At 35.1% G+C, this 24,036-nt stretch overlaps 1 protein-coding gene across 1 annotated transcript in view; it reads left to right on the forward strand.

Annotated features, from left to right (window-relative positions):
- Positions 1-12,705, forward strand: part of LOC138698917 (uncharacterized) — a 72,723-nt gene extending 60,018 nt beyond the window's left edge. The window contains exons 5-7 of the mRNA XM_069825113.1: positions 8,078-8,283; positions 8,527-8,625; positions 11,761-12,705. Of these exons, the coding sequence (XP_069681214.1) occupies positions 8,078-8,283; positions 8,527-8,625; positions 11,761-12,543 (1,088 nt within the window). The 3' untranslated portion in view covers positions 12,544-12,705. The remainder of the gene's footprint in view (positions 1-8,077; positions 8,284-8,526; positions 8,626-11,760) is intronic.
- Positions 12,706-24,036: the final 11,331 nt, after the last annotated feature.

Consider the following 24,036-nt stretch of genomic DNA (forward strand, 5'->3'; position numbering starts at 1 on the left):
AATCTTGTAATATTGATGAAATCGATTGCTGAACAATACAAATTGGAATATATCGGTAATCATACCAACGTTGCCAAAGTTGGTAAAGTATTTAGGAATAGAATAAGAAAGTCATAAATAGCGTCTAGGTCTATGCATTGTGACAAATAGCCTATCGTATTGAGAATTGCAGCAGAAAAATTAGTAAGTAGCTGTAGCATGGTTGTCCAAACGCCCATAGAACCAGGAGATATTGCACGTCAAGCATGCTGTGCTAAGGTCAATAACTTTCCATGTAAAATAGGAAAAACGTCCTTAAAGAATATGCGTTGCGGGTTGCTTACGCCAGGGATTACCTCGTACGAGTTACAATTGGACATCTATGAGCCATAGTGAAAATTTTAATAAAATATACAGAATTACAAATGACATACATAATAATGCGTTACATTCAGACAGCTGCTAATAATTGGGCGGTTTTAAAAAAGTTACAGAAAGTGCTAATAAAGGCATCTCTTTGAATTTCAAACATGCTTACAACAATACCTTAGTTTAGAATTCTGAATATTTATTTGTTCTACGTCTAATCTTCAGTAGAAATATATAGAATGCAACATTAATACTGTATTCAGTATGCATTCTGGTAGACAAGTAAATATGATTTCGAAACGTGTTCATTTTGGAAATTTATAACGTGCTATGTTTACAAAAGAAAAAAATAACACAATATATTATACTCTTTAATTATTATAAAGAGAAAATGCACTGTCGTAATCATTTTAGTTAAATAAATAAGCGCTTACAATTGCATCATAATAACCAGTCTAGTCCTTTTTGCAACAGTGGCAGTTATCGTAGTAATCTATGTCAACAATGACCAATGGATCAAGAGGTGAATGAAAGAAAATAAAACTGCAATAGCCTACCAGTTTAAAATTATTTACATTCTCTGTTAATGTGTTGAACTTACAGTGAGCTGTAAATCTGATTGTCGTCTCCCGATAATACGAGTAATCACAGCGTTGGTACTACCTACTTGGTAGCAATCATAACAATTTTTTGAACTTTATTAAAGCCAGATATAATGTCTATTTCCATTAGAGGTGGGGAAAAAATAACGTAACGGTTATTTTGGAACAGTTCCTTGTTTGAAACTGTTCCAAAAAGTAACAGCACCTTGGAATACTTGCAGTTCCAAAATACTTGCTGTTACAAAATACTCGATGTTATGGAAATACATTATGACAACCGTTGCCTACGAGTCTCGCGTCTCGTAAGTAACGATGGCAACACCTGTTCCACAGAACGGAATTTCTTTGGCACTGCAGTGTTGTCAATTTAGCGACTCTGTCACTTTTAATCCTGAACTGGCGTCGTGCATAAATACGTATAACATAACTGGTAACGTGGTGTCAGTACTGTCAGTATGACTCCTGGACTTTCTCATGGCCTTCGACCTAGACTTTTACCTTTTTTACCCAAATGTTTGCATAAACTACTTTGATTAAAGGACTTTAACATAAATAAATTGCATCATACGCTTCACAGAATGACAGAACTGAATTTAGGGACTTGACTCTGGAGGAGTTTCGTGCATTCGTATTTTTTTTATTTTATTGGGTTATTTTACGACGCTGTATCAACATCTAGGTTATTTAGCGTCTGAATGAAATGAAGGTGATAATGCCGGCGAAATGAGTCCGGGGTCCAGCACCGAAAGTTACCCAGCATTTTCTCGTATTGGGTTGAGGGAAAACCCCCGTGCATTCCTGGTGTGTTTTATTTTGGTGCAGTTTCCAAATTTTATATATATATATAAAGGTTAATTTGTGATCCTACAGAATTTATCTGTTATGGTAATGACATGGAGTCAGGCAACAAAGGTAAAAACACTGGAGGAGAGGGATTCGATCCGGTGCTGTGGATCGAACTTCGGCGTATATAATTATGGTGATAATGTTATTTCGAAACTGTTATTTGGAACCTAGTATTTTCATGGAACTGGAACAGTTGGAACTGTTACGAGAAAATATCAATTTTTCCCATCTCTAATTTCCATACTAAAAAAATAGAAGGAAGTACACATCGTACCAAATAATTGAAAATTGTACCAAAAAGTAGTAGTACATACTAGAGTACAGATCACTTAAAATAAATTGTATCAGATCCGAATTATACCAAAAGTGGCAACACTAAGGAGCGATGTTGTTCTTTAGTCAACTGTCCGAAGATAGGTCTGAACCTCAAATGGGATACCAAATAGGCACCACGTATGAGGCAACTAGGCAGGAGATAATAGGGTAGGGTGGAAAGTTCAATTCTTTCTTCATTGCTTACATTTCCCACTAGCCAGTCTTCAGGTGCACAAAAACAATTTTATTGTTTTTCCTGTAACACGTATCATGTGAAACGTACTGTCTGATAATATATGTCCACATCAACCAGAACATTAGAAACAAACGACCAAAGGTAGCCTATATAAATTTTAATCACAGTAAATAAGACAGAAAACAATTTTCATCATCATCTTTAGGTCGTGAGAGCTAAACCTTTCGTCTCAAGTAAATCTTTATGATATTAATTTGTTCATAGCTTACTATCCCTGAATTGTCCACATTTATTTTCTCTCTATTTATAATGTAACATGTACTTGATAATATTATTACCAGACATCGGATTTTTAGGCACTAAAATTGCAGTTTTAGGCGCCTAAAATAAGCTCAAAATTTGTAAAATTAGGCTCTATTTTAATGAAAATAGGCATTTTAGGCACATCGAGGTATCATACTTATTTCTCTCACTGAAATTTTGTTATACACTAAAATACGCACAAAAAAGTATGTTTAAACATTAAAAAAGAATACTATATTATATTTATAAACAGAGCTGCACAAATTTAATATATTGAAACTAATGAAATAATGATTATTGATATCAAGATTACTCATTTTAAGTTATTGAAATTCAGTTCCATGCTCAGACTTTATTATAATTATCTGCACAGTACACCACCAGAATTTTTTCTAAATTCTCCACAGTTAACCTTTGCCTTTTGTCACTGAGAATCATTTTGAAAGCAGAAAAACTTCTTTCAACCGAAACTGATGTGAGAGGCGCAAATTTTAAATTAGGTACAATAGAAACATCAATACTTACTGGAACATTACACTTTCCCCCGATATCACTCTTCATACTTTTTCCAACAGTGAAAATCCTACATTCTTATTTAATACGTTGTCCCACTTATTTTTAACTTTTTTCCCCAGTTTCGCCCAAAGCAGAATGTATGTTCACTTGAGCTTCCTTTACTATTGCTATTTGGCTACAAAGAGATTGTTTTTCACGTTCTAATTGTTCAATGCTTGCAGGTATGAAAGAAAAGTTTGATGTTATGTAGGCAATATCGTTTTTCACTCGTGAGTCATTCAGACAATCTTTCACTGCTTTCACACACGCTGCACTATCAGTTTCAGGTAATTTATCAATAACTGTGACCACTTCTTTAAAATACTTAGAATAATACACCACTGACTGAATCCAGGTTCCCCATCGTGTAACAACCGGCTGAGGTGGGAGTGGGATATCTGGAAAGTTCTCTCTGAATATTGAAATCCTGGATGGGGCTTTACAAAAACATTTTTTGTGTTAGAAATAAACGAATTGACAAGAGGAAATTCATTCCGGATTGTTTCAGAAACGCTGTGAAGGCCATGTGCTAGACAGGTTACATGCGTGAGGTTAGGATAAAATGTTTTAAGAAGTGGAGCTGCAGCAACCATGTATGAGGCAGCATCAGTACAAAACAACAGAACTTTAGAATCGTCTATATTACCTGAGTATAAAGACTGTAGGCCTTTACTTACAAAATAAGCAATGGCTTGGCTATTCACTTTCGAAAGTTCCTTAACACATACGAGATGTGGAATCGAAGGTCCATCAGGACTAAGTTTTCCTACTACCATATTTGCTATATACCTATTCATAGGATCTGAGGTTTCATCCACAGAGACCCATATGTAAGAATCACCTATATCCTCCCGAATGGAAGGAAAAGTTTCATTGTATATTCTGTCTAAGTAATTTTTTCTTAGGGTCGACTCAGATGGGATATTTTGTTTGCAGTATTTTTGTAAAAACTGTCTTAAAACCGGATTTTCAATTGCATTCCAGGGAATGTTAGCAGCAACAAACGCTCTGGTTAAATCAGCATAGAAATTGCTGCTTAGATTGGATGAAGTAGGCTGTGTTAGTAAAGTTTGTTGCAGTTGATTTTTCTGCTGAGCTTTAGCCTTATGAGCCGCTCCTTGCACATGCTGCTTTAGGTGGCACTTCCTTTCTTGCGAAATCTAAAAATGTAAAGTAAACTGAATTAAAATAAAATCCTAATTGTTGTATTGCCGTATTTCTATCACAAAGTTAGTGGGTTCGAACAATCAAAATTTTAATGACCTGCAAATACTTTAACTATCGGAATTTAAAAGGTTAAAGTGGAGTGATCTTAAAAAGAATTATACCTCAGGATAGCTCAGTCAATGTATAAATATTATAGGCCTACTCATTAAAATTAATAGAATTTATATATTTCAACTATTGTTACATACCTGTTTGCTACAAATCTTGCAGAATATTATTTTTCCATCATAAGTGAATTCTGAATATTCTGTTAGCCATTGCCGGATCAATGTAGATTTTGCACTTATATTTTTCGGCATTATCGCGTTAAACTTCACAGGAAAACGTCCTACCGCTCAAAACTTCTCAACACAAATAAGGTAAGGGAAAGAGCAACTGTTAACGAGCATTCAAATGAACCATTGTTATTGAGATTCAATTGGACAAAAATACAAAGTTCCACTTATTGTTGCATTTCCTGGTAGTGTTAACACTAGGAGGGCCATTCTTTTAAATATTTTGTAACGGTTTACCCTACTTATTCGCAGTTTTACGACTTTTCATAAATATTTCAAAAACACACTTTCTCCAAAAATTGTGGTTTTATGACACTCTGAAGGGCAGTACAGCTAATCGGTTTCAGACCGAAAACAGTCATTTTTATAGTATAGTATATCTCTGAATCGGTAGCAGCACATGTTGTGATTGTTGCCTGCTTCAAAACTAAGGTTGGTTCTTTGTCGGCATTTATGCCTCCAAACATGATAAATTCGGTGAAATCTATTGCGAGTGTCGTGAGATTCAAAATATTTTGTTTCCTTTATCAATGGTTTCATGGCCGGTGTGAAGCAAACTTTCCACTTTTTGAATGCCTTAAATTTCGCAGTGAATGCATGTATAAATTATAAAAAGTAAGAGTAAAATGCGAAACTTTACAATGAGTTAGGCATTTTTAGGCGAATATTAACAAATTAGGCTCTAATAACCGTTTTATGCATTTTAGGGCACTATAAAACTCTTTGAATACCTTTCAATTTCCATGAAACACAAATATTAATAATTATTTTTACTTTTCTCCTAAAGAAACAAAATAGGCATTTGCCCTAGAATCCGATGTCTGATTATTACCTTCCATTATTCTTAAAGTTACAGCTACTTTTTCTCCCACAATCCATGGTTAACACCACAGTCTAGTATAATCGCCGCTTACATGCCGGCATCATATAATAACATGCGGTGTGCTTTTAAAACATAATTTTGCCGACCGATTGTTGCTCTGTAGGTTTCACTCTAAGCTTCACGTTGTCACGTCTACTTCCTCCATAAGAATAAGCACTAAGTAGTTTGTTATATTGTTCAATGGCTGTTATTATTATTATTATTATTATTATTATTAATTGTTTTATATACGAGTACGTTGACATTGTTGACTCTTAATAATAATTCTTTAATATTAATTTTAACGTTCGACCTCAGCACAAGACATTGCAACCTCGGTTTTAATCCACGTGGATTAGAGAAGTAGATGTCATTTTATAATGGAAGCAGCTTATTGGTTGCAACATTGAAATTGAGGCCAGTGATTGGAGCGGCGACATAAGAAATTGAAAACAATAATACAATTAAATTTCAAAGACCTGCCGAATGTTACGCATGAGACCGTGGCGATAATATATACAGTCACGAAGCTTGAGTTGTTGAGGGTACTAGGAACAATAGACTGTGCCGGTACTATTTCGCATTGTCTGTGATGAGGCGATAGTAGCGATGCTAGTAGTTAGCAACTATCTTTGGATGCATATTCCCTACGTATTGAGCTTCGTGACTGTGTATACTAGACTGTGGTTAACACTGAATATTTTAAGTTACTGTCAGTAGTCCTCGTTTCTCTTTGGATTCACTAGGAATGGAAGAAATAATTTTAATACCGATATATTGATACTGAAATATATTGCAAATCTAATTTCGATAATCGATATAAGTAAAAAAAATATCGATATGTCGCTATTTCGTAAGGAAATTAATAGATACTAATACAATAAAATTACATTTTCAGGTGTTCATTTATTACAATAAACTTCCTTATTCTAATATTCCATACTGGCATTGAAATTAACATAACAGTCAGAACATAAATGTAAAATTGTAACGATAAACAATACATTTTCAATAGCATACTAAGTAGTTTCTAACCTAAATCAAAATTATGGTCCAAGTAAGGTGAACTTCAATGATACAATGGGAAAGAGGTCAGTATTTGATATTGGACCAGGATTCAGATATTCTAATTTTATATAGGATTCAATCCAGGACACAAATATAAAACTCATTTCTACTTAACACCGTAATAATGAAAAAAATTAAGTAAATAGTGCTTGTAGTAATCACTTTAAATGTAGGTAAGCCGTACTTAGAATGTTACAATTTTAACAAACTTCATAAATTGATTTGATGCAATCTATCTATAGTAAGTTCCCATTGAAAGTTGTTACGCTCCAACATTCTAAACATCAATGGTGATGATGATAGGGATAGAATTTTTATGTACCAACAGATATAATAAGAAAACAGAATGTCATTAGTACAGGGTTGTTTCCGATCTCTGGTAACGAATTTGAATGACGTCATGTGCGTCAGGAATCATACCGACATCTGAATTGCGGCGAGAGGTGATAGACCAGTAGTGAGCCATTTCATGATCAGAGTGCATGGTGCATCACAGTAGCAATGCCGAAGAAAATAGAGCTTTTTGGGAGAGGTACATAACAACCCTTTTCGATGCCATGTAGAGTTAGGTGAAAATCATAGGAGCCTGCAAAAAACGTGGTTTCGTTATTTCCAAGACAGGCATCTTGTGTGTATCTAATAGGACTGACAAAGCTCGAATGGGATGCTGGAAATCAAAGTTTGACACTTTCTTTGAATATCAGCATCATTTAGCCAGATATCAGACAGTGCTTCAGTGAGTCCATATTTTGTTGTAAGCTTCTTTTTGTTTACTTTCTTCTTCAGTATAGATCACGGATTTTCAATTTCGTTCATGTCCGGTCTTCTTGCAGGCCATGGGAGAACAGACTGTTGAATATCTTCTGAGTATATAATTGAAACACCAGTAGTATCAACACAGCCAGACAAAATATACTTAACCATTGGAAAAATATACCAGAAGATTTAAACAATTATATTTACAACAATTGAGACTCTGTAAATTCTGTGATGTCATTTTTTTGTCCAGGTGGAATTTTGTTCCCCAGATGAACACACAAGTTAAATTATACAAGTGGGTGTGCAAAAATCAAGGAATACTAGCAGTTGATGTGTTTTATTTGTGTAGAAAATTATTTGTAATAAGGGTTCCAAGTTTAATTTTCATTTATCTCCGAAATCATTTTTATGACTTATCTCCCTTTACCCAAACACCACAGAATTATACTGATAGTTGATGTGACGAATTATACTGTATTACGTTTCCAAGAAAAACGTTTTAGTCTAATAATATGTCCACGTCTGTATGACTTCCTCACACAGAATATGAAGTGCTGTTGAGCTTAAACAGACCATGCGATACACGCGTACGTACACATACAACTTATAAATCTGAGAGTGTTGAAGCGTAAATTATAAAAGTCACCAACAGTTTCACTTGAGGCAATAAGAGATAAACATAATCTTAATGCGATAAGCTGAATCCACCTATTACTTTCAGTTTCGCGCACAATTCGCTCACGCAGACCGTTGCTCCCACTTACATCACAAGGCCGCTCGACACGTTGCATAACCTTGCGAGAGCAACGGCCCGGAATGAAGCACTGCTCGTGTAATTACCGTCACCAGTTTCCATCACTGGACCGCGGAGGCTGCGGGCCACTTGAAAGTGGTCGTGACGTCGCGCTACGTGAGGTGTCCACATCGGTACGCTTACATATGCCCTCATTTTTCCTCCCTTCGTGGAGTCCGCGTCTAAACGGGCTTCGTACAAAAACTGGTCGAAAAAAATTCAGAACTTCAAGAAATTCCACTGGTACCGCATGTCTAAAATAATAATATAATACTACCTCATTAACATATTCAGTCACTGTTTCACACATGTTTTATTGAAAATAGAGGCAGAGATCCTACTTACTTTTTACTTTTAAAGGCATCTGTTCTTTTCAGGGCTTGCCTCCTATTGCCATTCTCCAAAGTCTTCTGTCCTTCCAGTCGCCTTCTTTCAAATTCCGCTCCTACATTACCCTGGCCACTCCAACTCTCCAGGTACTGCAAAATCTTTGTCTTTTCTTCCTCCATATGTAGACCACGACAGGATTTGTTTGGGCCATCTATCCTCTGGCATTCTCTGAACATGGCCATACCATGTTTCTTCTTGTTCCATTACATTCCGTATTGTTTCATTGGAATCTTCTAGAGATTCGGCAACTCCTACGCAATCCATCCATTTCCACTGCATTTAACATTTGTTTTGTCTCTGAGTCAAGACCCATCCTTCTCCTCCATAGGTGAGAATATTTTCAACAATAGCATTTAAAATCATCCTTTTTGTTCTATGATGAATTTCTCGACTCCAAAAAACGCCATTAAGTGACCGAATAGCAACTTTTGCTTGACTTATACGGCCTTTAATACCTTCCATACACGTGCCCGATTTGTCAATAATGGAGCCCAAATATTTGAAACGATCTATTAATCGTATCTTCCCTAAACTGGGTATACCCAAGTCTTCTCCCTCTCCTCCAACAATAAGATATTCAGCTTTCTTCGCATTTATTCTCAGACCACCTATATTATATGCTTCGTTTAATTTCTCTACCATATATTCTGCATCTTCTCTATCTTGTGCTACTAACACAAAGATCCAAATTTCCATTACTTCGGTACTCGAATGATGTGGTGTAGTGGACACTACGCTCCCACCGACTTTTACTACCGGGAAAGACTGGTTCTCAAGTTTACAGGAGAATGAGTGGATCTGGGAGACCTTCTGAATGTTTTAGTAACCAGAAAACTTCCACAAACGCCTCGAATTGAACCTTAGATACTCCAGTTCGTAGCCTGGTGATCCTCCTACCGCTCATTATACAATCCAAATTCTTCTGTGTAGCAAAGGTTACTGTCCTTTCAGCAACAAATTTCACCAACATCATCATCGTTATCGTCATCATCATCATCATCATCATCATCATCATCATCATCATCATCATCATCATCATCATCATCATCACCACCATTCTTCTTCTTCTTCGGAGATTAGATTTTATTTTTGCCTGTTCCGCCTCCTCTAAAATTTATCTCGTCATATTTTCATTGACCTTCCTATGTATGTATTTATTCACACTGCAAATGGGTATATACCCGGTGGCAGTGGTAACTAATTACACTCAATAATGACAATTAATAATAAACACAACTAATAAAACATTAATAATGAATAATAATAATAATAATAATAATAATAATAATAATAATAATAATAATAATAATAATAATAATAATAATAATGACCTTCCTAAATTAAATGAAGCATGATCACTAAAAATAATATTTAAAGTAAATCTAATTTGTATCTTAACCCTAAGTTCGAACTAAGATTCACGAATGTGATAGGTTCATATTTGCACAAGAGCCTACCTTTCGAAACTACACTTATTTTGCTGTCAACTCACTCACTGCACTGATTCTATCCTGATTTCACTAACACTTCAAAACCATTTCTATGTTTAAATACTTTCCACAGCCACTATGAACTTTTCTCTTTTGATTTAATTACAATTCATGGCTGCTCTTGCAACTCGTGTATTATGATAATGATCTATTAATAATATATTCTTAATTATTCTTTTGATGTAATTTTAAGATAATTATTTACAATATTGCAATGTTTAATTATTCAGTTCTTATATCTTATCTAAACCCTACCTGTTTTTTTACTGTATCTACATATCTAAGAGATTTCATTTCGCCTGCTTCAATTGTTTCCTCTTAATCGTTTGTTAAGATCCGATTTTAGCTGTCATATAACATTGTAGGAGTTGCCATTACTTTGTAAAATTTTCATTACAGTCTCTTTTCGCACTTTGTTTCCTAATGTTATGCGTATTGTTCTCCAGAAATAATTAGATTGATTTAATTTTTCTCAAATTTACTTTTTTTTTCGAATGATAGAGAGCAGCCCATATAATTAAGCTAGACTATATATAGTCTTATAATGTTAAGAGAAATTGGAAATTCCCGAGAGAAAGATTCCTTCTCCAAAAATTTTCACCACAAGTGTCGTTCTAGTTAGCGACGGAAATCAATTCAATTCAATTTATTTGGCCATTAGACATACAGTTTTAGGCTTCGTCAGAATACATTGAAAAACATATAAATACATTAAAAAAAACACTAATAAAAGAAACAGTAAAATTTAAATAATACAATGAAAACATGAATAATTTGAAACTTATAAATTAAAGAAAACTAACTAAATTGCAATGAAACTTATTTATTAAAATACAATTTGATACAAATTTGTGTTGAAAAACTCAGCAAAAGAATAAAAAGGATTATTTAATAACCAATTGTAAAATCTAGTTTTGAAGGTTGCTATTCATAGACATTTCGCAGCACGCGCTACGAGAGTACTAAGCTAGCCCCGGCTATCCACTGGTTACTAGTACAGAATTCAAATCATATCCTATCGCTAACACTGGTTTATGAATACGAAAAGCGCTGATCATCCACCGGAAGCCCGCGCTAAAATGTCTATGAATACGGCCCGAAGCTATTGATTGGTAATTTATAATATTGACTTGGGAGCTTATTATATAATTTCATTCACATAATTAAAAAGTTTGTGTTGTTCTTGTGTAATCTACAATATGGAATATTAATTTGTTCACTATTTCTAATTTCATGATCATGTATATTGGCCACTAATGAGTAATTGTCGATATTTTGTCGAGTGTAAAGTACTAGATCATATATATATATATGATCTAGTACTTTATGATTTTAACAATCATAAATTTATATATATATATATATATATATATATATATATATATATATAAATTTATGATTGTTAAAATCCGTGATTATCTGAAAAGTGGCCGATAATGTTCCAGATAGTTTGATTTACATAAAAGTCTAATGTCTTTCTTTTGTAAAATGAAGACGCTTCCAATTTTGGTTCCATTTCCCCAGAAAATTAGGGCATATCGGATTATCGACTGAAAGAAAGAAAAGTAGGTACTTCTTAAATGATTTTGAGAAACGCAAGTCGTTAATTTCTTTAACAACCCGAAGTCACGGAATAAACCCGTGCTTTAGCATTTAGGTGCCGAAGGAACGATGATGAATATTGAGGGTGGTTTAGTTTGAACAAAATGCTGATACATGGTATGTTTGCAGGTATTTTTACTGGCCGTCCTTGTGGCATCCACTCTAGCCGGTAAAGAGGAAGAGAAGAAGAAGAAAAATGTAGCGGAAACGCCGAAGAAGGAGGCAGCCGGCAAGACTGAGAAGCGAGGCGTGGAAGAGATCGCGTACCTGCCACAGGAGCACGTTGCCCACCACGAGTTGGCTGGAGGGTACGCAGGAGGTTACGGCTACGGACACGGAGGGTACGAGTTGGGGGGCCAGCACAGCCTGGGACTGCTGGGCTACGGACACAACCTGCACCCCACCAGCCGCATCAAGAGCATCGTCATCACAAAGGAGGTGACCATCCCAGTGCCGCATCCCTACCCGGTTCCTGTCGAAAAGAAGATACCCTACCCTGTCAAAGTACCAGTCCCTGTCCCTGTCGTGAGGCACTACCCCGTTCCCGTACCCAAGCCCTACCCTGTTACGATAGAGAAGAAGGTCCCATACCCCGTTGAGAAGATCGTGCCCTATCCTGTGAAGGTTCCAGTTAAAGTGCCTTACCCTGTGCCTCACCCCGTGCCTGTGGAGAAGCCTTATCCCGTGCCAGTTCACGTGCCTCAACCCGTGCCTGTTCCTCACCCCGTTGTCGTTAAGAAGCCAGTGCCAGTTTACTTCAAGGAACATGACGTCCATCACGAGGGTCTGGTTGGCGGATTCGAGGACTTGGGAGGTCATTACGGTGGACATGAGACCCTCAGCTACGATCACGGAGACTTCGGCTACTCGGGGGGCTTTGGTGGTGATTACCACCACGTCGGGTACCACTAGAAACATTCATCTATCATCCATCATGAACGTGTGTGTACGTAACAAATGTATAGTTTATACCACGACCTAGTTTCATCTCGAATAGACGTTAACAGAATGTAATTATTTATATTATATTTATACGTAAATCGTAACGACAATATAATTACTATTTTTTTTGGTCGGATGGTTTTTCATTATCTGTGTATTTCCATTATCCTTCATGTTGGCTAAGATATTTTCTTTTAAGAATTGCGGGAAGAACTCCATGGACTATGATTATTTTTCCTTAGAGTGTCAGCCGCATCGGTCCTCTGAAGGACTCTTGGGTAAGAGAATACGAAACAATAGTTTTCTAGCTGTGTTAAGGGTAATATTTAATTACGTAAAAATGATACAATAATGACAGGTATAATTGCTCCATCACAGTCTTTAATCACCAAAAAATGTAACTTTTCTAGTCTCGTTTTTGGACTTTGGTTTCTGAAGTGAAAGCTGACGCTGTAACAACTTCGGTTTGTCCAACTTCTATCAACTTATTTATAAACACTTCCGAAAAGAAAGTAAATTGACAACGTTTGGTACGTTAGATGATACGTCACAAATATTCTTAAGTTGTTAATGGCGAAATTTATTATTGATAAGCTTGGTAATAAGTTTAGAAGTGGAACTTTCTTTAAGAGCTTTCAATTTAAGCTAATATTTTGCAGTAACAGAGAAAGAAAAAAATAATTTGTGAATGATAAGGTCTGACGGAGTCCGCGTGAACAGGAGCGCCCCTCCGCCCCCCTGTGATGTTCCTCTGCAGTCTTTTCAGATCGATGGCATCTGTTTGCAATTTACGTGCATGAATCTATTTCATCCTTAACCAGAGGGATATGCCGCCATCGATTCCACGACTCACCAAGGTGCCATCTATCCGAGAGAGCTACACTCACCCGTCTGCTGCAGCTTCCATGGGATAAGTGCAGCTCCCACAGACAGAAGCCATCTGTAGGTGGCTCCTGAAACCACGTCCACCATGTCTTCCAACCTGTAACTATTGAAGATGATTAATGGAATGATGCTAATGAAAGCGAAATGAGTCCGAGATCCAACGGCGAGAGTTACCCAACAATTCTGCTTCCAGTGGTTGAAAAACATTGGAAAAAAATCCAATTAGGTAATTAGTCCAACCAGGACTTCAATCCGGGCCCGCTAGTTTCACGGTCAGGGAGGCTAACCGTTACTCCACAGCGATGGACCTCAGTTTGATGTTATATCAGCTGGTGTTAGTCGAAGAACGAATATTATGCTGATTCAACGTCAATAAATCCCATATTATGTTAATTTAATGCTAGTCAAATTCCAAAATATACGCTAAGCATAACGCATGTTTCAATAATGAATGGGAACCTACAGAGGACATTTTTTAAATCGATCTTTGAGGAGGGCATGAGAACTCGATGGAATATAATATGTGAGTTCGGAAATACATAGAATATGCAACTTTTTTTAGCGACAATGAAACGTCATATCTTGAAACTTGTTTCGTTGTAAACGTTTAATGAGCTATAATTCTTTCCCTAAAATTATAGTTGTTTTGACAACGTGTTTAGCATGCAATTCAGATCTTCTGTGTACTGCGGGTGAACGATGTATTGGCGCTATCTTATAGCCATCAAGTTTACTCAGTCTACTTTCGCTTTCATCTCAATTGGATAGCGACAAAAACATTCAGAACTGGAACACATCATTAACAAGTCCAAAATAACTTTCAGCTCGCGAGAAAGACGATCTCCTTATTTGGCTGCCTGTGCGATCACTGCTGAAACTTGTCCCCTTCTGATTCCCACAACAAATTTAGCCTCTCATATTTTGACCATATATGATGTTTTAGTTTCATCATCATAATCTTCCTAACAAGGGTTACCTTTAGGCCTGTTACGGTCTTACATAAAATTTTTATGCTAGCGATTTGCAGATATACCCACAGATCTTGAGCCTCTTGGAATGTAGTTATATACAGCTTTGGAGATCCTCTTCCTGATCAGTTTCAGAATCATTCTTTCTTCACTCACTCTTCTCGACACAGTTTTATTTCTTATTCTGTCTGTTCAATTCACACGTCCCATCCTTCTCCATATCCACATTTCAAATGCTTCCAGTCCCTTCCCTTCACTTCATCGTAATGTCATGTTTCTGACCCACACATTGCTAAACTCCACACAAAGGACTTCACTAGTCTCTTCCTTAGTTATTTTTCTAGTGATCCGCAGAACATGTTCATTTTTCTATTATAATCTCTACTGCCTCATTTAGAATACGCAATTTTACATTCTTTATTTTTCTTCCTATGATCATGTTTTTCTTCTTGTTTGCATTTATCTTCATCCCATATTGCTTACTGCAGTAATTTATCTCCACTATCATATCCTCTTCTGCTAACAACGCCTTTTCATCAGCAAATCTTTTGCACGTTATTATTCTTCCTCCTATTATCACTCCTGCCATGTTTTAAAACAGTTATTTACTAATCCTCCGGGTAGATGTTGAAGAGTATAGGTGATAAAAGACATCTTTGACGTACTCCTCTCCCTATTTCACTTCCTCCTGACATTTCTTCTCTTAGCCTGACTTTGACTCGTTATTTCATACGAAGATTAATGAACAGTGTTCTCTCTTTCCAATACACACCTATTTTCTTAAGGATCTCCATCAGTTTATTTCAATCCACTCTATGAAACGCCTTTTATAGGTCCACAAATATTACATATACTTCTTTATTCTTCTCTAGGTATCTTTCGCCGATTGTTCGTAGAAGTCCAGCTGCATCTTTCGTACCTTTTCCTTTTCTGAAGCCAAACAGATCTTCTTCCAACTGTTCTTCCATGTTAGAATATAAACGTCGATTCAGTAAGTATTAACAGGGGAATCTTTGCCGAGTGTGATATAAGGCTCACAGTCCTGAACTCGTTACATTTCTTGGCATTATTTTTCTTCTGTAATGTAAGGAACACTGTCTCCGTAAAATCTTCAGGGCAGTCGCCTTTCTCATATTTCGTTGCACAATGGTAGAATTTTCTTCTTGTCTTCACTCAAGCATTTCACTGATTCCATGAGGATCCCATCAACTCCTGTTGCTTTCCCATTCTTCATTTCCCTAAGCGCTGATTAAACTTCTCCAGTTAAAGTAGATTTATACAATTGTTATTAAATACAGTTAAAAATACTGTGTAGAATGTCAGTCATTATTCTGTAATTAATCTACTATCAAAATTAATAATTCTTTAAGCTCTTAATTATTGTTTACTATATCATTCGAAGATGAAAATTTATTTACTATTTAAAATATGTTACAATTCAAACTTACGGTTATAATATTAAAAACCTTATGAATTATTTGGAACTTCAATTAATATATAAATTTAGTCATGATATACATTTTCTTACTTGATTATTTTACGATGGTGCTGTGGTTATGTAGCATATGAATGAGATGAGAGTGATAATCCCAGCGAAATGGGTCCAGCTTCCACCGCCTGAAGTAACCCGGCATTTGCTCTTAATGAGTTGAGGGAAAAATCTGGAATAAACCTCAACCAGGTAACTTGCCCCAACCAGGATTTGAAACTGGGCCCGCTTGTTTCACGGTTAGGCGCGCTAAGCGTTACTCAGTAGCGGTGGACATCATGATATAAAGTTTCAGTTATAAGTTTAAAACACATAACATTGTTTTAATCTTCAGTTACTTTTTAAATCTCAGAACTCAGATGTTACTTCAATCATTGTATAATACTGAAAACCTCAATCGTGACTGAATTTGAACCTTCGATTAAAATTTAAAATTTGTCGCTGTTTAAATTCTGTGGTCAGTGCAAGAATTCTGTAACTTTCATAATATAGCTTGTTCTGAGAAAATCGAATTAAAAACATTGTAAGTATTGTACAAATGTTAATGCAGTATGTTTTCATATGTTTTATGATTCTGATGTATATACTTAGGCCTACACAATTCACAATAAGAAAGATGATTAATACAAGGTTTATATACATATTAATAATATTACCTAACCTTTCAGTGTTCTTGCACTAAAACCACAGAATTATCAGTCACTGTTTAAAATGTTATTGGTATTTGAATCTTGCACCATTATACAAGATGTCAGCCATATCTTCAATGATAAACCTTCAATTAACATTTAATATCTTTCATTATTCAACAATTACGTTACTGTGCATAGATTTGCATAATATATACGTCACTATGTACGTTGGCAGAAAACCACAATTCCAAGTCACACAGAGATTGTGTGCACTCGATGTGGGTCTCTGGCGTTTCGTCAGCCCACGCGAGTTGTGTGGATATAAAGGGAAAAGTTGAAACGGTATCGGGTGGAGTTGGCAGAGCGCTGGTACATTCAACCAGAGGTCCCGAGATCGATACCCGGCCCCGGAACAATTTTTCCCTTGAAATCATTCAAATCTGCTTTACAGGGAGCTTCACCTGAAAGACTAGATTTGCAAAATATATACGTCGTCACTGTGCACGTTAACAGAAAACCACAATTCCAAGTCACACAGAGATTGTGTGCACTCGATGTGGGTCTTTGGCGTTTCGTCAGCCCACGCGAGTTGTGGGGATAAAAAGGGAAAAGTTGAGACGGTGTCGGGTGGAGTTCCCGGGTAGCTCAGTTGGCAGAGCGCTGGTACGTTCAACCAGAGGTCCCGGGATCGATACCCGGCCCCGGAACAATTTTTCCCTTGAAATTATTCAATTAAGTTACTATTCAAAATCACATTAATTTTTTTAGCCTTGACTCAAAATTAAAGAATTCAATGAAACATTGTTACAAACGATAATCTTTCACTATTATTATTATTATTATTATTATTATTATTATTATTATTATTATTATTATTATTATTATTATTACTGATTTTTACTTGGTTATTTAATAACGCTGTAATAACTACTAGGTTATTTAGCGTCGATGGCATTGGTGGTAGTAAGGTGGTATTTGGTGAGATGTGGAAGAATAGAAATTAAAATAACAGAAAATATATTTATTTCTAACCTATTGCTTGCTATGACCAGGTGATAATTGCCCAGGACAGTGACGATGCTGATTATATGTGCAGGAAATTACAGGGAGAGTAAAGGAAGCGGAGATTGAAAATAAATGTGAGCAACACTGAATACATGACTGTAAGTAATGATGAAATTGGAATTGAAGGGCACAACATTAAGAAAGTTACATTCAGATATTAATACTTGTCCGTTGCAAGATTTGTGAAAAAACAAATTTTTAGACAATCAACAATATCTAAGGTATTGACCTTTAATGACTGGTTATTATGAAGTAATCTTTAAGAGGGAATATACAATATTTTAATGAAAGGGAAATCGGATGTGCATTTAGATAACTTTTGATAAATTCATTGCCTTATATCTTCAAGAAGTTCTTTGTATACAGTGTTCATTTTGTGTGTTGTCCGATTTTGCCTGGTTTCGATCCATTTAGGATTTTCACTTTAACTCTGTGTATTGACTTAATCCTGGTGAACACGACACAGAGTATGCAGTGAAAAAATGCAGGATTTGGGAGATAAATACCAGCTTCATTCAAAATTTGTCTTTGTTATTTTGAAATTGTCATATAAAATGCAGGATGGACAATGAATTGACAACATTTCACATTTAAGGCCATATGGTGCACATTTGGCATGATGTAAATTTTAGAAATAAGAGTGGCTCCTTGTTCTTTCTTCTGATAAGTAAAATTACGGTAGGTCATGGTGATGTTGGTCCTTAAACCGCTCACAATAACGTTTCTGTTTTCTTTTTATGTCAAACGTTGGCCTTCCCAGTTTTCCTCTAAGCCTGGTCTTCATCTTGACCGCGATGGCCTAAACCCATAGATGTCCAAATGTAACTCTTATTACGGTAACCCCTGCCGTAAGCAACCCGCAGCGCATATTCTTTAAGGTCGTTTTTCCTATTTTACATGGAAAGTTATTGATCTTAGCAGAGTATGCTTGACGTGCAATATCTCCTGGTTTTATAGGCGTTTGGACACCCAAGGCCTAGACATACCGATACTAAAAATTAAACAACTGACAAAAAATCAAATTGAACTATTTAAGCCAACTTATTAAGAGTTCGTCATAATTAAAAAAACAAACAAATATATTCATTACCCCATTAAAAATTATCAGTAGGCCCTAATTCTTAGAGTTTGTAGAATTTTCCAGTGGATTTCATTAGGAAAATTGCACTAAACATTCAGAATTGATCGTTTTGATTACAAATTATATGCAGGAATTCTTAAACAAATTAAGCGAGTTCCTATTGTAATAATATTAAGATATAATGTGCAAGCATTAATGCTCACAAAATTTTTTTGTTACTTCTGCAAACAATTCCAATTAGATGTCATAATTATCTAGAATATTTGGTTAGCGGCGCTGACAACACTTAAAAATAATTCCTATATTGCCGTTTATGATGAACGAGTGCAATCGATGCTCTGAAATTCTTACTAGATACGATAACTACAGCAGTTGAAGGAACTTATAATATCGTTGTTTTAAGAGAATCCAAATGCAGGGCCTTCCCTGCAAACACTTCATTCTCCAGTTTTTTCCTATTTTCCACCTTACTTTTAGTCTCCGCTTACGATCCATATATCTTAATGTTCTCTAACATTGATATCTTCTTCACTCTGAACATTTTTCCGTTTACCATTCCTTCCAGTGCATCCTTCAGTAGGCAGTTTCTTCTTAGCTAGTTACTTATCTAATTTCTTTTTCTCTTCCTAATCAGTTTCAGCATTATTCTTTCTTCACAAACAATTTTCTATCGCAGTTTCATTACTTATTTTGTCTGTTCATTTAACACGCTCCATTCTTCTCCATATTCACATTTCAGTACTTTCACTTCTTTTCTTCACTCAACATAATGTCCATGTTTCTATCCTATACAATGCCACACTTAACATAAAGCATTTCACTAGTCTCTTCCTAATTTTTTTTCGAAGGTTCGCAGAAAATGCTCCCTTTTCTATTAAAAGCTTTCTTAGTCATTGCTATCCTCCATTTGACTTCCTGGCAACATTTCATGTTACTACTTACAATACACCCCTATTATTTTGAAGCTATCCGCTTGTTTCACTGCCTTATTTCGAATTCGCAGGTTTACCTTCCTTAATTTTCTTCCTGCAAACCATGCTCTTCCCTTGTTTGCATTTATCTCTTTTTTTTCGTAGGTTGTTTTACGACGCTATATCAACATTTCAGGTTATTTAGCGTCTGAATGAGATGAAGGTGATAATGCCGCTGAAATGAGTCCTGGGTCCAGCACCGATAGTTAAGCACCATTTGCGCACACTGGGTTGAGAGAAAACCCCTGAAAAAACCTTAACAAGGTAACTTGGCCCGACTGGGATTCGAACTCGTGCCACCTGGTTTCGAGACCAGACGAGCTAACCGTTACTCCATAGATGTCGACTGTATTTATCTTCGTCCCATACTGTTCACAGCTATCATTTAGCTCCAGTAAGTAGTATGCCTTTAGTGTCGTCTCCTCTTCTGCTAACAACGGCATATTATCAGCAAACCTTACGCACTCTATTCTTCTTCCTTCTATATCAATCCTCCCACATTCTCAAAACAGTTTTTCACTAAATCCTCTAAGAAGATCTTCATGGGTAAAATGAAAATGAAAATTTTCAATTTTATTCTGTCTTTAAGCACTTTGCTTTTCCTTTTGGGAAAATAATTTCTTAAATATCTCTAATATATCCTTCAACACGCACGCATTGTACTTTCCCTGTCCCTTCGTAATTTACAATTTGTCCCTTGTTTACTGAAACTTAAACATTTATATTTGTTTTCTTTCATTACTCAGTATAATTTTTTCTGTTATTTTTATGAAATTTTCTGTGATTGTTTTTTTTTAGTTCCTAACAACATAAACTTCAATCTGAATTTGAGTAATTTTAGTCTAATGTTAGAAAATTATATGGGACATAAAAATGTTAAAATAACAAGGGAACAGTACTATAAAAATCGCAAGAAAATTTTTTTTCCAGGAAATAAATAAAAGGTTCAGGCTATGGTTTTCATGTAGTTATTACAAACATTTTTAAGCAAAAATAATTTACCAATTCATAGGTTTGTGCATAATATCTGGGAAATGCATAGTATTTATTATTTTAGTATTTATTTATTTAACCAGGTAGAGGTAAGGCCATCAGACCTTCTCTGCCCCTCTACCAGGGGATTACAACTATAATAGGAACAATAAAATTACAATTAATATTAAATTTACAATTACAATTACAATAAAACTCAAAGTACGACAAGATTACTTGATTAATGAAAGCTAGACATTTTATCACAGAAGTTAAGAACAAAGAATATTTTTGTATTTACTGAATTATAAATTAAACCTAGAATAACAAAATTCTATAGTGATGAAATTACCGGATATTGAAATATTTTGTGATAGATTAAGAGAACTATTTACAAGAAACCATGTCTGAACGAGTCTCAATTACTGACCAAGTGCCTAGTAAGTTTGCGTTTGAATTCAATTTTATTTCGACAGTCCCTGATGCTAGCAGGTACACGAATTTCAGAGTCTTGGCAGGGCTATTGTGAAAGAGGATAAGTATGAGGAGGTGCGATGGGATGGTATTGTTAGTATTGTTTCATGGCGAGAGCGTGTGTTCAGATTGTGTTGGGAAGAAAGGTAAGTGAAGCGAGACGACAGGTACGAAGGAATAGAAGAGTTCAAGATTTCGAAGAGAAGGAGAAGTGAATGTAAATTTCTTTTCTTATCTAGTTTAAGTCAACCTATTGTTTCCAGGGATGGGGTAATATGATCATATTTACGAACATTGCTTACAAAACGTACACACAAATTATGAGCACGTTGAAGTTTCGTTTTGTTGTCGCTGGAAAGGTCAGTCAGTAAAATGTCAGCATAGTCAAAATAGGGAAATACAAGCGTCTGCAAAAGGGACTTTTTAAGCAAGAAGGAAGATGAATATTTATCCTTTTTAGCACATGGATAATAGAATATACTTTTCTGCAGGTTTCTGTGATTTGCATGTCCCATTATAATTTTCATTAAGAATTTTGTAAATGAATTACCGTTAAATTAGAAACAGTTCATTAATAATATTAAAATTTCAAAACAAAACAGAATGAATGTATTAAAAACAAGGAAAAATAATTAATTTCACTAGAACGGATAAATGCTGAAATACGTATATTTTTAATACACTTGAAGTATCAAATTGGACAAATGTATGTCTATCCTAAGGTTTGGAAGGTCTGATTGTCTCAAGAATAAAGTAGACATTATAATATCTACTATAATTAATTAAACATGATACCTGAGGAATGTTTGGGAGCACCCGGAACATCCGCGAGCATTCTTTAGTAGGTACATAATAGGTTCTGACATCTGGAAACTGTGTGAGGAACTACTGACCATGTTTACTCGAGTGTTCGATGTGTTGCCTATAGAGAATGGCGCTTTGCACTGTTTATAAATGGAAAGCAAGAGCACGCATAAAAAAACCCTAATGTTAAATAACTTGGACCTTTAACGAGCAGTTAGTTATACTTTGTATTATATATTTTAATGGTATGATTTTTCGGATTGGTTCCAGATTTCATTCAGGTATCTCAGACCATACTAATCGATAGTGATTGATAATTTGTTCGTATAAGAGTGGCTTCTTTAGTTATCATTTCTATGAATAGATGGCGAAGGCAACAGCCAGTGTCGTCAATAGTACAAATACCCGGATTCTAAAATTAAAAAATTTACCCACCCTCTCATAATTGTAAAAAAAAGAGACACTAGGTTTAGCGGGAAATCGCTGATACTGCCAAATATGAGAATAATTTATACTTAATCTGCATCATCATTTTCCCCAACATTTTTTGATCCGTCTCAAAAACAGTGTCATCTATTGAGGAGTAGAGGAACTGTTTCAAAAATTGCATAATTGTTACTTCTTTGGTACTGACATCCCGTGATTAGAAAGTTCGCTTATACGATCAGAAAATTGTAGGTTAGAAATCTTTGAATGCCAGTGTACCAAGTTTTGTAAGTTAATGTCAGAGAAGTAAGCTTCCCATAGAATCAATAGACGAATGTGTTGTTATATTATTATGTAGACAATAACTTAAAGATAAATTTATCCCTACTATATACAATAAAAACTTACATATATCTGGAGTTTCAGGTTCACATCTTTACAAACAATCGACATTAGTAGCGGAAATGATTTCAGCCCTGTATGCTTTCCGCCTCTACTCAAAGTTCAAGCCGCTAGTATCCATTCTGTTATAGAGAATGTCAATCACAGTGCAGTCGAAAGGATTAGGTCAACTGGACAAAAACTTATGACTCCATCGGTAATCAAAACCGTTACTTTTGACTTTGTAGCATCTTAACCACTATGCTACAGCGATGAAGGTCTACATCTACAATATTGTTAGTACAAAATCAACAGTTCGAAATTCTGATAATGATCACTATTACTGCTACTGAACAACACTATTTTTACTCGATGCAAAACATACCAAAGGTTAAAAGTTTCCATTTATATTACCATAAATAATTTAAACCAGTAAATTCGTACATTTACAGAAACAATTACTATATATTAGTCAAAGACCATAAAACTCAAACTTAATTCTACACAATATTTCTTACAAGATTCTAGATTTTTATGGTTTGTGTGTTCAGAATAAGTATTTTGGACTTCAAACTGTGTTGATATTTAATATCTTCAAGAATACGTGTTTATTACAGATTTTATTATGAACGCAGTGTCAACCGAAGCTATGAACCCTATTTTACCAATAAACTTTGAACTTTTAATTTTGCAAAGGAGATTTTGATAAACTAATGATATTTTTTATTTAACTTGCAAATCGAAAAGTGCAAAGCGAAAGAGAAATAATATTTTCAGGTGAAATATAGTTTCTGTTTCAATATTATAATGTTCTTAAAAAACAGACGTTAATTGTTGAAATGTAAGAGCGATTTTGTAGTTTAGAAATGTAGATGTAGACTATTACATGATATTGTAGGGATTAATAATGGGAGTGAGTAAAAAACGCACATAGGCCTATTACGAAGAAAAAAATTTCATCATTAAAGAAGTAATAAAAAGTGTCCAAAATGGTATTGAACATATCTTTATAATTTATCCAGCATGCAGTAAAAATAGCTGATTAAATAGGAACTTTTTCGTTACTAAGGAAATAACTCGATTACGAACATTACAATATAAATTTATATAATTGAAATACATAAAATTAATAAGCTTTAAATTAAAATAACGATATAAGTGTCAATAAAAAGCAAATAATGAACTAAAAACAAATAAAAACTTCAATATTCCTCAGTATTTTTTCAGTTTCTTACAAAATGGAGAGGCATAAGTCTGAAATTGCAAATTTCCTTATATTTGAATTGAAATATTACCTTATTTTTAGCGTCGTTCC

This window comes from Periplaneta americana, chromosome 4 (genome assembly GCF_040183065.1).
Source record: "Periplaneta americana isolate PAMFEO1 chromosome 4, P.americana_PAMFEO1_priV1, whole genome shotgun sequence".
Taxonomy (NCBI): Eukaryota; Metazoa; Arthropoda; class Insecta; order Blattodea; family Blattidae; genus Periplaneta; species Periplaneta americana.